At 35.8% G+C, this 15,475-nt stretch overlaps 1 protein-coding gene and 1 pseudogene across 1 annotated transcript; both read right to left on the reverse strand.

The window, feature by feature from the left end:
• Positions 1 to 4,618: 4,618 nt before the first annotated feature.
• LOC125353553 lies at positions 4,619 to 5,581 on the reverse strand (annotated as a pseudogene).
• Positions 5,582 to 9,286: 3,705 nt separating this feature from the next.
• Positions 9,287 to 10,216, reverse strand: LOC125353554 (olfactory receptor 14J1-like). Its single transcript, XM_048349250.1, has one exon. It carries the CDS (start codon positions 10,196 to 10,198, stop codon positions 9,287 to 9,289), a length of 912 nt encoding a protein of 303 aa, XP_048205207.1. The 5' UTR covers positions 10,199 to 10,216.
• Between the last annotated feature and the right edge of the window lie 5,259 nt (positions 10,217 to 15,475).

A 15,475-nucleotide genomic window follows, 5' to 3' on the forward strand; every position in this document is an offset into this window, starting at 1 on the left:
TTTTCCTATAATTTATTTTGAGGAAATCATTAAAACAAACTTAAGGAGATATATTTTTCTACAAAGAATAGTCTTAGGGCTAAATGAGGCCTAAGTTCATAACCTCTAGCCCCTGTCTCCAATTAACTCAGTATGTCAACAGGGTTGGGAGAGAGATAGGGCTTTCTTTTCTCTCACTTTTCTTAATTTTGTGGCATGTACAATGAATGCTTGATTGCATTCTACTCCTTTTTCCCCCTTCATTCATCTATGCCTCTCCCCTTGAATCCCCCTTGGATGTACCCATTTCCCAGTGCTGATTTTTCTGGTCTTTGACCTAATCTTGCAAAACATTTATACTATCTGAGATCTGCATGAAATCTATTATACTTCAGTTATATTTGTAGCTCAAAAAATTAAACCCTCAAAATTAAATCCTTAAAGACACAACAACCCAATTGATAAATGGGCTACTAACTTAAAGGAAGACTTACCAGAAGAAGTGAGAATGGACAATAGACACATGAAGAAATGTTCAATATCTCTCACCATAAAGGAAATACAAATCAAAACAACACTGAGATTCTACCTCATCCCAGTTAGAATAGCCACTATCAAGAAAACAAAAACAAATGCAAGGATGCAGCCAAAAGGGAACTCTAATGCACTGTAGGTAGGTTAGAAAACTCTGGAAAACAGTATGGAGATTCCTCAGAAAACTAAATATAGAAGTACCCTCTGATTCAGCAATTCCACTCCTGGGCATTTATCCTATAAAACATAAACAAGGTTACAGAAAGCCACCAACACAACCATTTTCATTGCAGCATCACGAAAGCCAAGATATGGAATCAGCCCAGATGTCCCTCAATGGATGAATGCATGAAGAGAAGTAGTATATATACACAATGGGATTTTACTCATTCATTAGAAATAATGATATTTACCATTTGTAAGGTAATAAAAATACTTGAGTTATATTATGTGAAGTAAGCCAGACCCAGAGAAACAAAAGTGCACCTTTTCCCTCATTTGTGGCAAATAGAATGTACCTATAAGTAAACATGTTGGGTGATATGCAAGTGTCTATAAAACATTTCTGAACTTCGTCCTCCTATTTTTTTTTTTTTTTTGGCCAGTCCTGGGCCTTGGACTCAGGGCCTGAGCACTGTCCCTGGCTTCTTCCTGCTCAAGGCTAGCACTCTGCCACTTGAGCCACAGCGCCACTTCTGGCCGTTTTCTGTATATGTGGTGCTGGGGAATCGAACCTAGGGCCTCGTGTATCCGAGGCAGGCACTCTTGCCGCTAGGCTATATCCCCAGCCCTCGTCCTCCTATTTTTGAACTCTCATATGTCAAAACTATTTTCTTGAAAACACATGAACTTTCAGTAATCCAGCTCTTCTAATATGCTATATAAACTTCTTGAAGAAATTAAAATTATTATTGAAATCTCTCAACAGTTTTCTCCTTGTTTCTTGGGAGGAGGCTTTGCCATTCACTTCAATAAGCAAACATAGATCATTCCCTCGATTTCCTACCTAGACACAAATGAAATTACTACTACTACTACCTCTCTCTCTCTCGCACATGCTCTTTGTCTTTATGTGTATGTGTGTATACATGTGTGTATAAATAAAATGCCATGTCAAGCTACATGTTTAATCATATTCATTGACTAAGATTATTTTAATGGTGTTAACATGCATGATATATAACTATATATTTTCAGTGTATAGAATATACTTCTCATTCACTTAAAAGACATAGAGAACCCCTTTTGTTTCACACTTAGTACATATTTAGTCTCCATTCTTTTCATTGCTGGAGTTCCACACATCTATGATTCTTTGCAACCCCTTCCTTTTCTCAAATATATAACATTATTCTGACATTTTCTTTTCAAACACCTCTGTTCTATTGGCTCTACACCCCTTGCTATTGTATGTTTTCTTTTCTTGTGATTGTCCTTTCTTAGGCTCTGTATCCAGGTCCTTTTCTGATCATCTGAAAATGGTCTTAAAAAAAAACCCCATCTTTCTTTTTGTCAATTGTTTTTTTCTGAAATGAGTCCAATTAATGGAGGCAGCTAATCCAGCTTTCTTCATGTTTTCTTAGTTCACTAAATGTATGGTAGTTAAAGCACTACCACTGTTTATATTTTGATCATAACTCATCTTTTCTCCCAACTACCTCTTTGTCACTGATACCTGTTCCTAAGAAGGCATGCTACCTCTATCTTCTGTATATGCAATCAAATGTCAATCTTTTGTCTGTTAATTATGTTTTACAGTTATTAACTCTTGTCATTATGTAGATTAGCTCAAACCTTCATCTCTGGAAACATTTCATTCTTCGGCTATATGTAACTCCAACCCAACTTCCATGCTAATACTACAGAATGATGAATGATACAAGTCACATCTTAGAAAATCATTCATCTTATCTTTTAAACTTCTGGTTGACTTTATTATAAAATGATGTCAAAAAATAAATCCTAGGATAGTAAACAGAATCTTGCACAAGTTCTTATAAAACTACCTCTCCGGGACTATCTCTCATTGTGACCTCTCCTATGTGATATGTCATATTTAATAATGAGAAATTACTGAGAATAATCTCAATGAATAAATAATATTATAAGGCTGCCATTGGTTTTAAGCAATCATACTATTTCTTTTGCTTAGAATTTCTCCTGTTAGATGCCCTACTCATTTTCTTGCCAAATATTTCATTGTCTTTCAAAAGTAATATTATTTCTTCTCACTTAAAATTTCCTAAGATAAACTGCGAACCCAAATAAAACTGAACTCAGATTGTATCCATTAAGATTCCTCATAATTTATTTAACTTTATTATTCTCACTTTTTGTGTATATTTTCCAGCCTACTTAAACTACTGTTAATTTTATAGAGAGAAATTCCATATCTCACTTAGAATTTTATAGCTGATTGGCAGTCACCGACATTAAACAGGCATTATTTAAATATTAGATGAAGTTCAAAAAATGTAAAGATATTTAACTCACCAATATTGATCTTAGAAGAAACAGATCTCAGTGCTTGAGATTGAGGATGTTTTCTAGAATCTAGCAGTGAAATTTTTATGTAAGGATAGTACCAAGTTGTTTTCCTAGGGAGCATAGATCAGGGACAGTTTAACTAAGCCCATGATACCTACAATGAAGCCAGAGCTGCCCAGGCACTAAGGAAAAACTTGTTAAACAAAGCTGGTGCTTTAGGTAAACATTTTGAGTTCCAAGCATGTGATTTTATTGGGCTCTCCCTCAAGGAATGGCCTGGCCTCAGTGGAAAGTCACTAACTAATACTGTGGTTTTATAAATCCTTATAGTTATGTGTTTCATGTAGGGAAAATAAATATTGTCCATAACTTGTTTTCTTGTGATGTAAATTCACAGATTTCTGTAATGAGTATTTTTTTCTTCTTTATTGTCAAAGTGAAGTACAGAGGGGTTACAGTTTCACATGTAAGGCAAGTACATTTCTTATCCAACTTGTTCCCTCCTACCTCATTTCCCCCCACCCCCCATTCCCGCCTTCCCCCACAAGTAAAGCAGTTACTAAAGAGCCCTCATTTGGAAGAGCCTTTTTTTTTTTCCCATAGAAAGTACTTTGCTTCAATATATGAATATTCGGATGCACTTTAAATGAAAACCTTTATCTATAAAATGATAGCTGACAGTGTTTCTTTGTGAAGAATGCATTTCTAAGGGAAAAGGTAAATTATTTTCTCAGTCTAGTGATGTATTTCCTAATTCCAGGATTCCATGTACATTCAGGGACTGTTTTTAAACTAGAAAGTAGGTTTGGTAGCATGCTGTCTGAATTCAGAGGAAAGTCCCACCCTTTCCTTAGTTGCTCTCATTCCTTTGATGTGCCATGTTGGGAGGCTTTTTATCAGTTTTTTTTTGTGGTTATCATGATAAATAGGTCAAAACAAGGTCAGTGAGTGACATGTACAGGGTCCCATTCATTTCTTTGCATGACTAAGTATTTTGTTATCTTCTTCCTTTGTAACTTTCTGTTCATAATTTGTACATTAAATTGTACTTGTTACATCTATTGTAAATAAAATAAAATCTTGATTGTAAAAAAAATCAATTCAATATCTAATTAATTTGGCTCAATGAAACAACTAGTGCCAGTGGCTTAATCCTGAGATCTTAGCTGCTCAGCAGCCTGAAATTTAAGGAATGCGGTTCAAAGTCAGCGAAGGCAAAGAAACACATGAAACGCTTATATCCAATTAATCACCAGAACACCAGCATATTGGATTATTATTGATGGGTTAAATAGTTAATAACTGAGTGGATAAAAGTTATGATAGTCATTTGTGCTTCTGTGTGGTAAATTAGCCTGGTAAATGTTTCTTGTTAATACTTATTTTCAATATTAAGGAAAACTACCTCTGACACAAGAGATGAACACAATTGCATTAGGAAGTGATAGTTTATACTAAAAATGTTGCTTTTGTAAAATATAATTGCATGATCTCTAAGGGTTTGCCATTCAAGAAGGGAGTTTACCAACACAATGCATCTTGGTTGCTTTTTATTGACACAACATATTGAAGGAATTCTGTTAATAAAAATTTCCAGATACATAATATTGGAAATCTCTCAATGGCATTGAAAAACCATTTTTCTCTCAGTGAATTCTCTATCCAATATTAACTTCTGGATAGCTCTCTTCATGGCCTCATTCCTCAGACTGTAGATAACAGGGTTGAGTGTTGGAGGAATTACTGTGTAAAAGATAGATAGCAAAAAATCTAAGGTAGTTGAAGAGTCAGAAGTTGGTTTGAGATATGCCTACATGCCTGTGGAGAGGAAAATTGAGACAACACAGAGGTGTGGCAGGCAGGTGGAGAAGACCTTAGATCGGCCTTCAGTAGAGGGGATTCTTAGAACTGTGGAGAATATGTGGATGTAGGAGAAGACAATGGAGATGAAACAGGCTAAGGCTGCCACAGCCATGAGACTCTCCACTCCAATGACTGCAAGGTAATCATTGGAGCAGGAGAGCTTCACAATTTGAGGGACATCACAGAAGAATTGGTGAATTACTTTGGCTTTACAGAATGTGATAGAAAATGTGGCAGTTGTGTACATGATTCCTGAGCTGCCCCCACTTACCCATACAGCTATCACAGCTCTCTTACATTTTCTGGGATCCATGATGAGCTCATAGTGCAGTGGGAAGCAAATGGCTACATAGCGGTCATAAGACATCACCGTGATAATGGCCAACTCAGCCCAGGCCAAAGCCATGAAGAAAAAAACCTGGAGCACGCACTGCACATAGGAAATATAGCCGTTGCCCGTGAGGGAATTGTCAATGGACTGGGGGAGGGTGATAGAGATGAAGGAGGCATCCAGAAGGGAAAGTTGCTTCAGGAAGTAATACATGGGAGACTGGAGCTGCTCATCCAGTGTTGTGATGGTGATAATGATGAAGTTGCTTGTCAAGGCCAAAAGGTACGTCACCAAGAACAGGAAAGCTTGTAAGAGCTGCAGATGAGGATTCTCAGAAAATCCCATGAGGAGGAATCCACTTCCTTTTGTTCCATTGGTCTGACCCATTTGGAAAATGGAAATTGTATTAGTACCTGGAAAATTTAATCATATGTGAAATCCAGTCAAAGAAGCTTAAATAAGCTACCCATTTGGTAACCACCATTTATTTCTGCAGCTCCTGATCATTAATCTGTCATTTATTTTGCCAGTCATTGGACTTGAACTCTGGACCTGGGCATGTCCTTGAGCTCATGTCTAGCCCTCTACCACTTGAGCTAGAGTGCTATTTCCAGTTTTTTGGTGGTAAATTGGAGATAAGTGTCTCATTGCCTATTCTGTCCAGGCTGGCTTTGAAGCCAGATCCTCAGATCTCTGCCTCCTCAGTAGCTAGGATTACAGGTAAGCCACTGGCACCTGGCTTCAACCTGTTATTTTTTTTTAATAGTTATTATATATTACTACCTTCAACAGAACTACCACCACTGCCACTACTACTACTACTTCTATTGCTATTGGTATTTTATTGCTCTTATTTATTATTTTTTGTGTGCCTCTTTTGTGGCTTGAATTTAAAGCCTGGCACTGTCAGTAAACTATTGGGCTCAAGACTATTGTTTTACCACACAAGCCACAGTTGTATTTCCAAATTTAAGGTGTTTAATTGGAGATAAAAGTCTCATTGACTTTCCTGCCTGAGCTAGCATGTTACCATGATCCTCACATCTCAGACTTCTGAGTAGCTAGGATTCCAGATGTGAGCTGTTGCTGCCTGGCTTTGAATTTATACATTAAACAACACGTAGGGACTTTTGATTATAAAGTATAATTTAATTGAACTTATGCACAGTAACTGGTGGCAGGGATTCTTTGAAGAGTTTGGACAATTCTTTACTTAAACAAGTACCAATATTTTATAAATACCAACATTTTCAATTTATTGCCCATCAATGTAATAAATATACATTAAATAATAGGAATTGTAAAACATGCTCATTTCCAGTTATCTGTGCGTGTCTAGTTAAAATTAACAATCTTGATTCCCCAATCTAATTTGAAGCTTGTTACCTTCCTTCTTCCTCATTCAAGATTTGAAAATTTACCTCTTGTCTTCTAGGTGTACAGGTAGCTATGGAAGGTCGTGACAACATCTGACATTTCTGTTATAATTACATAGATATTAACAACATTGTTTTCCTGGAGAAGAGGGTCGTTTCAGGCTTTTTAGGGAAGTATTGGGTGGCGTTTTTTAAAAATACATACATGCTAAATGAGGAACAGAAATCATTTTCTCTCTCTCTGAAATTGGGATGACTGAAATTTCCATATGAAGACAGAGTGGATTAGCAAACATGTGATTCTGTTGCTTGTAACTCAAGGTTGTGAAAATTTAAGGACACATGAACTGTCTAGAGAATTGTGAAGATTCAGGGCGCATGCGCACACTCACAAGTTCCCATGCAGAAAGTCTCAGGTGGAGCTGGGGAGGAAGCCGAGCGCCTGCCAGGCTCTCAGGTGCTGTCTGGGCTGCTGGTCTGAGCTCCACATGAGAAGATCACTTTGCCAGCTGAGTCGTGCACTTCTGAAAGTCTCACAGGAAAATTTAGATGAGTTTTAAAGTAGCAGAGACTCTCAGGTTAGGCCTCCAAGAAACCTAGTTGTCAGTGTTCATCTTCATGTTTAACCTTGAGGTCTGGGTATTGGATCTCAGATTTTGGTCAGCTATTTCAGTCATTCATTATGATATTGAACGTAATAAAAACATGTTCTCAGGGTTCCTAAAATACATGTAACAGTACCGCTTGAAAAACTCACAAGGTGGTCCTGGCTATTAAACATATCGTGATATCTGTAACAATGCTTATTAACGATATTTTCTATACTTGAGCTTTTTCCTTAAACTCTAAACTGGAGAGAGAAAATTAGTATGGAAAATTTTTATTGATTTCAAGTTTTTTTTGCAGAAATTTCTTTCTAAAGTTATTATAAAATTACATTGGTTTTAATATGTTTTATTCAATTGTTACTCATATAAGGATTTTCTCACTTATTATTTTGTACTATTTTATGGAAGGCATATGAGCTTCTGTGTTATCATATAGGCATTAAACTGAGGTTGCCCAAGTATGAATCCTTGTTCTGTAGTTTACTTTTTTTTTTTTTTTTGAAAAAAACCCCTTTTGTTCCTGTTTAGGAAATTGGAAGCGAATACCAAAATTGAGAGACACAGGGTAAAAAAAGACAACTACAAAAGCAATACTTGCAAAACTGCTTGGTGTAAATGAACTGAACAACTCATGGGGGGGGGGGAAGGGAAAGGGGGAGGGGGCAGGAGGGAATGAGAGATGAGGTTACAAACAGTACAAGAAATGTATCCAATACCTAATATATGAAACTGTAAGCTCTCTGTAATTCAAATATATATATATATATATATATATATATATATATATATATATATAATCCCTAGCTAATCCTTTTCAGATTTCTACTTATACATTTTGAATGATTACTGATGTCAAGGAAAGATCTGATATTTACTGAAGCAAATGAGGACATTCAAATTGCATCCATGAGAGTAACAGAAGATAAGAAAGTTACTTTATGGACTAAAGATTGGCCTTCTACTTAAGTCATGCAAAAATCAATGACAACATATTACTTAAGAATAATAAAACACCTAAATAGAGCCAATCCTGGAGGTATCCCCCTGAAATTCTAGTTATTTAGGTGATAAAAAACGTTTGTTATGGTTCAAGGACAGCTTGGATTCCATTTGAATATGGATGTGAAGCCATGCTGTAATCCTAATTATGTAGGAATCTTAGGGAGGAGGATCACAGTCTGAGGTTAACTCACTTAAAATGCCAGACCCTGTTGTAAAATTAACTAAAGCAAAACCAGTTGGGGCACAGTTCAAGTTGTAGAGAGCTTTTCTAGCAAGTATGAATCCCTGAGTTGGAACCTTTGAACCACCAACAAAACCAACTAACCTAAACAAGAATAATCAAAATAAAAACATGTATAGGAATTAATGTACTTGTTATCTAATTCAATAGGCTCAATTAAACAACAGATCAATGAAAGCAATATTTCAAAAATTGTGTAGAGCTGGGTTGTCTAGCTACTCAGGAGAGTGAGATCAGAGGATATGGATTCAAGGCCAACCCGGCAGGAAAGACCATGAGTCTCTTTATCTCCAATTAACCACCTGAAAATTGGAAGTGGTGCTGTGGCTCACAGTGATAGCTTCGATCAAAAATTCTCAGAGAACTCCCAGGCTTTGTCAGAGTTCAAGCCCCAGAACTAGCACAATAAAAATAGTATAGAAAGATATCATTGGTACAATTCACAAAGGAAATGAATATATTTGTATGTTATTGTAGATGGATTAGTTAACAACTGAGTGGATAATAGATAGGATATATAGTCATTTGTACTTATGTCTGTTATATTAAGCTGGTGAATGTTTCTTGCACAGTTCTTAATCCTCATATTCATTTTTATATACAACTATCTTTAACACGAGAGGAGCCATATGTATATACATATATATGAGGAAGAAATAGTATATACTACAAAATATACTTTATTAAAATATTATTATCTTTAAGTAATTGTACAAAGGAGTTGCCATTCAACAAAGGAGTGTATGACTACAATGAATTTCAATAGCTTTTCAGTAATGCTACATGTTGAAGGAATTCTTCTGATAAAAACTTCCTTGTACATAATATTGGGGAGTCATTAATGGCACCACAAAACATTTATTTCTCAGTGAATTTTTTCATCCAATATTAACCTTTGTATAGCTCTTTTCATGGTCTCATTCCTCAGACTGTAGATAACAGGGTTGAGTGTTGGGGGAATTACTGTGTAAAAGATAGATAGCAAAAGATCTAAGGCAGTTGAAGAGTCTGAAGTTGGTTTGAGGTATGCACAGATGCCTGAGGAGAAAAAAAATGAAACAACAAAAAGATGTGGCAGGCAGGTGGAGAAGACCTTAGATCGGCCTTCAGCAGAGGGGATTCTTAGAACTGTGGAGAATATGTGGATGTAGGAGAAGGCAATGGAGATGAAACAGGCTAAGGCTGCCACAACTATGAACACAATCACTCCAATGACTGCAAGGTAATCATTGGAGCAGGAGAGCTTGATCAATTGGGGGATATCACAGAAGAACTGGTGAATTACTTTGGCTTTACAGAATGTGATAGAAAATGTGGCAAATGTGTACAAAGTTCCAGTGATGCCTCCAGTTACCCATACAGCTATCACAGCTCTCTTACAGTTTCTGGGATCCATGATGAAGTCATAATGCAAGGGGAAGCAGATGGCTACATAGCGGTCATAAGACATCACTGTGAGATTGGACAACTCAGCCCAGGCCAAAGACGTGAAGAAGAAAACCTGGAGCACACACTGAGCATAGGAAATGTAGCCATTACCCGTGAAGGAATTGTCAATGGACTGGGGTACGGTGACAGAGATGAAGGAGGCATCCAGAATGGAAAGTTGTTTCAGGAAGTAATACATGGGAGACTGGAGCTGCTCATCCAGTGTTGTGATGGTGATAATGGTGAAGTTACCTACTAACGCCATTAGGTATATCATCATGAACAGGAAAGCATGTAAGATCTGCAGTTCACGATGGTCAGAAAACCCCATGAGGAGGAATCCAGTCATTGTGGTTCTATTCGTCTTCATCAATTTGAAAATATAAATTGTAACAGCAGCTGGAATCTTAAAAGATAAGGGAAATGCAGTAGAATTATAATAAAATAACTTACATGTTTTCATCATTGTTTATTCCAATTGTTAATGTTGTAAGCAATTGTTATTTACTAGCTTGTTATTTATTTGATGTGGATAATCCAATGGTGACAAATGCATATTTTTAGTATATATGGAGTATTCAATTTATAGTATAAACAAAGAGTAACTTTTGAGTATAAATGTGGTCATTCCACTTTTGCCTTTAAGGGAAAATGTGTGTTTGCTCCTTGAGAAACACTACTCCACTTACAGAGGAAATCCATTGACTTAATTGAAAGTAATCAACAGAAATACTTCAGTGAGTGTTTGGTGACAGATTTCTGAGCATTGGATGGGTTATATGTTTGTTATTAGCATATTTGCTTTTTTAGTATTTAAGAATTAACTTTGGATAACTAATGCTTCTTTACTTCCTAGGAAAAAATATGATAATTTTCTTGAGAAGTTTCATTATTTTGGAACCACGGTTTAAAATCGATTATATAATTACCCTTTTAATTATAGTGTTAGTAGCTTGATATTTCACTGAAATCCAGAGCCAAATTGCAAACGAGCTACATTCTACTTTCAATTTTGTTTCCCAGTTGATTGTATTACATATCTTTTTCAATGTTAATTTTAAATGCTCTTTATTTTCACTTCAGGTGAAACAATCAAATTGGCATTCGTTGTGCACTATAAAGGATCTTAAAAATCAGCTATTTCTTTAATTTCTTTCTATCTTTATGTCTTTTATTTCAGTTGCTCTGTGATAGTTTTAAAAGTCAAGAAAATATTCAAATTCCCACTAAACCTTTTTAGGAAGAGACTAGAGATAAAAAGCAACTGACATTTCAGAGAAGGGAAGCCTTTTAATTCCTTATGCAGGATTTTGATCTTTATAGAATGGAAATACCCATTTGCTCTTCTGTCACTAGCTGCTATATTAGCACTTAAGAATTAATTAGTAATTAATCTCATGTTATCATATAGTCTTCCTTGCTAGGTAATATGTAAAATTTGCTATATCAATCTTTATAATGTTTGTTCTAAACCACATGAAATCTCACCTGATAGCTTTTTGTGGCTTAATGAATCATCCTTAAAAAGTGATATCTACCAAATAGAAGCCATCAAGTATTTCCTTTAAATGGCAGGGTATAAGTACCTTACTCAGTTAAAAACAACAGCAGCAGCAACAACAACAACAACAAAAAAGTGATATCTTTGGGAGTATTAAACGATATGGGGATTCTACTTTGATTACTGACAAAACTGAGAGATCATGGTTTTTTTTTTTGGTGGGGGGTTGGTCATCTTATTCCTGCCTCTCCTATTGACAGTGGAGAATCATTTTGCTTCTCCCTCAGCTTTGCTCTTTTGGAGAATGAACTTAGCATCTGAGTACCACTTTTCTAGATCATAGTAACTGGGAGACTTGACTACCTTCAGATTGCAATACAAATGGTTAAGTTTACTAAAAGTTTTGAATTGTTGTCTTAGTTGGTACACTTAGACACATCTTGTCTCATTCTATGAATATGAATCACAGATTTATTCTATGTAGCGTGTTCTCAAATTTACTGATTTGCATTCAAATATTAAACCAGAATGAGAAAATATGGAGCGTTAGAGTTTAGGTTAGCATTCTAACATAATTTTTGTTTCTAGGGTCTACATTTTATTTTATTTTACTTTATTTTATAACAATGGGCCTTGAATCTGGATTCATGTAACTTTTAATCAAGGGCCTTATTATTGAGATAAGCTCTGAGCACTTGCCTTTCCATTTTGGTTTTGCAATAGGATCTTTCTCACCTTGTCCAGGCTGGACTAGAACTGGTAGTCTTTCTATTTCTGTCACAGAACTAAGTAGATAAACAGAAAAGGACCATTACACATTGCTCCAAGTTCTACTTTTTGCCTATCATCTTTTATTCAACTTTGTAAGATGATAAACAGAATTATTTTCCATGTTTTATTTTTTGTTTTATTTGATATTTTATGCTGCCAAATTTATACATGCAGTATCAATAGACAAGTAACTAAACAGAAATTTTGAGTGTTTGTATAGGGCGGGTCTCATGCCAGATTGAATCTATCACAATATAGGTTTAATTCACTCCACAATGCATTTTTATCTAGTTCCTACCAGGTAACTTCAATATTTGAATATCTGGGTGACGGTGGCTCACACCAGTCATCCTAGATACTGAGGAAGCTAAAATCTGAGGATCATGGTTCAAAGACAGCCTGGGCAAGAAATTCTATGAGCTGAAAGTGGAGGAATTGATCAAGTGGTAGAGTGCTAGTCTTGATCACAAAAACTTAAAAGCTCAGGGACAGTGCCCAGATGCTGAGTTCAAGCCTCTTGACAGATCCCTCCCCCCCAAATTTAATATTCAAATCTGTATTTTAATAGCGTAAAATTATGTATCAGAATTCTTATTTAAAAGGACTGAGGTATGAACGCTAGGCCTTTGCGTTTGCTCATTTGCTGCTTATTTATATCCAAAATTCATCAATACCAATAAAAAGCATCAAAGAACACAGGAGGACAGCCATAATTACATTCCATGTATGTCAAGCTAAAGTTTTGTCCCCCAACTAACATCAGAGATGTTAAAGAAGTTTTTTATAAATGTTTTACATATATAATCACATAATTATATGCCTTTTTTTCAACTTACAGGTTTTCCACATACAGCCTGTTACTTTCAATACATTTATATGAACAAAATATGTAGACTTCATTAATATGCTCACTATATGAGGAAAGGTTATTTCATTGTTTATTTACTTTTTTCATTATTTTTTTATTTTTTACATATTTTTTCTTATTTATTGTCAAAGTGATGTACAGAGACGTTACAGTTTCATACGTTAGGCATTGGATACATTTCTTGTAAATTTGTGGTTTTCCTTTTCCAAATTCAACATGAAGTATGTTAGTTTTTCATAAAAAATTTCCCTGTATCCTTGCCCCCAAATTGGAAAACTCACCACAAGTTTCTTTAGTCTGTTAGCAGACATCCAAGATGATCATGAGCTTGCTTCTGACATTTCTCCTCTCTAAGCTCACATATTTAAACAAACATGTTATATTTTTTCCCTAGAGAAAAAGTTTATTCAGATTTTTTATTTTTTGAGGACAAGAATATTTTTGGAAATGGATCTTTGAACTAAATGACAAAAATATTCTGCAACTCTACCACCTGGGAATGGAGAGAAAATTAAGATCTCCACACAAATGAGAAATAGTTTGGTAGCCTGTAGTGGCTCTCAGAATGCACACCATATGTAAATTGCCTGGAGAGCTTGTTAAAGGTCAGGTATCAGTGTGCCACATTTCTGATGCAAAAGCTCTCAGGAGACAACCAGAAAGTCGAATGCCTGCCAAAAACCTAGATGCTGCTGGAAATGGTCTGAGAACAAGTGGAGAACACTGTTAATTCATGCATTTCTGAAAGACAAATACACTTATTTCTTCCTAAATAAATGAATCTATAATTTCAGGCCTGTTATAAAACTGGAAATTAATGCTGTTTTTCCATGACACTGGATTTATATGTTGGATCTCATATTGGAGAAATTAGGTTGGTCCTCATTATGATGGCATAGGATAGTGAAAATGTGATAGTGCATGATCTGTGATATAATGAATGAAAATGATATGTGATATAGTGATTAAAACATAATGAAATGCTGTTAAAGAAGCACGTATTCAGTATCAGCACCTGAAACAATCACAGGGTGACCCCAAACACTGAAATTTAGTAAAATATGTGCAACAATTTTCTAAGTTACTGGAAATAAATCTATTCTCTTGGTAATTTCGGAGTCCTCTTCCTACTTTCACAGGCATTGTTTATTTCCCTACAGAATCCTATCATCTGAAAATAGGACTAACGTGATTTCTTTCTTTTCTGATTGTATCCCATTTCTTTCTTTCTCTTGCCTTATTGATTGAGTTCAGAATTCAAACACTGTGTTCAATAAGAATGCAGAAGTGGGCATATTTGTCTCCTTTCTCACCTCAAAGGAAATGATTTCATTTTCTCCCACATTTAGCACTATGTTAGGTTGAGTATATATAACCTTGTTATTTAAAGGCACATTCTTTCTGTTTTTAGTTTCTAAATGAATTTTATTGTGAAGTGATATTGAATTTTCTCAAAGGCTTTGTTAGCATTTATTGAGATGATCATATGATTTTTTTCTATTTATGTGCTATGTTACATTTTTGAATTGGCATATGCTGAACTCTGCTTACATACATGGAATAAAAGAAACAATATGAGTGTATGGTATTTTATTATTCTATTTTTGAATTAGCTTATTTTGATAATATGGTTATCTATGGTATTTCCATACAGGCACACAGTGCATTTTGAAAAAAAAATTAGAATTTACATGGATGTACTTTAGCTTAAGGTATGGAGTTTTGAGTCCTACCTGGAAATTGAGAGACACAGGGTAAAAAAAAAAAACAAAACTACAAAAGCAATACTTGCAAAACTGTTTGGTGAAAGTGAACTGAACACCTCAGGGGGGAATAGGGAAAGGGGGTGAAGGGAGGGGGTTGTGAGGGACAAGGTAACAAACAGTACAAGAAATGTATCCAATGCCTAATGTATGAAACTGTAACCTCTCTGTACATCAGTTTGATAATAAAAAATTGAAAAAAAAGAATCTAGGGCAAAGCTTCTCTTAAGACATTCCTACTATACCCCTTCATCCATTAAGATGCTGTCAGAAGGAAGAGATCAGGAAGGAAGACCTAGACTTTGAGTTGTAAGTCCTACTTGGCAGAAATACATGCAGTGTTCACCTTCTTGAGGTTGTGTGCTCTGTGTTCCATTACCACAGCAACTTCTAAGGGATAGGACTGATTCCCTAATTCCCTACCATGGAGGGTGGACCATTGCACAAGTCCTCCAGTGCTTAAACTTCTCAGAAAGTATGTATCAGATTTCTCTCTCTTCTCTCTTCTCTCTTCTCTCTCCTATCTCCTCTCCTCTACTCCTCTCCTCTTCTCCTCTCTCGCTCTCTCTCTCTCTCTCTCTCTCTCTCTCTCTCTCTCTCTGTCCTGGGGCTTGAACACTGGGCCTGAGAACCGTCCCTGAGCTTCTTTTCTCAAGGCTATCACTCTACCACTTGACCCACAGTGCCACTTCTGGCTTTTTCAGTATATGTGGTGCTGAAGAA

Source organism: Perognathus longimembris, chromosome 6, assembly GCF_023159225.1.
Source record: "Perognathus longimembris pacificus isolate PPM17 chromosome 6, ASM2315922v1, whole genome shotgun sequence".
Taxonomy (NCBI): Eukaryota; Metazoa; Chordata; class Mammalia; order Rodentia; family Heteromyidae; genus Perognathus; species Perognathus longimembris.

Excerpts from the sequence above, each read along its gene's own strand:
- LOC125353554 (XM_048349250.1), bottom strand. The coding sequence starts at position 10,198 with ATGACTGGATTCCTCCTCATGGGGTTTTCTGACCATCGTGAACTGCAG.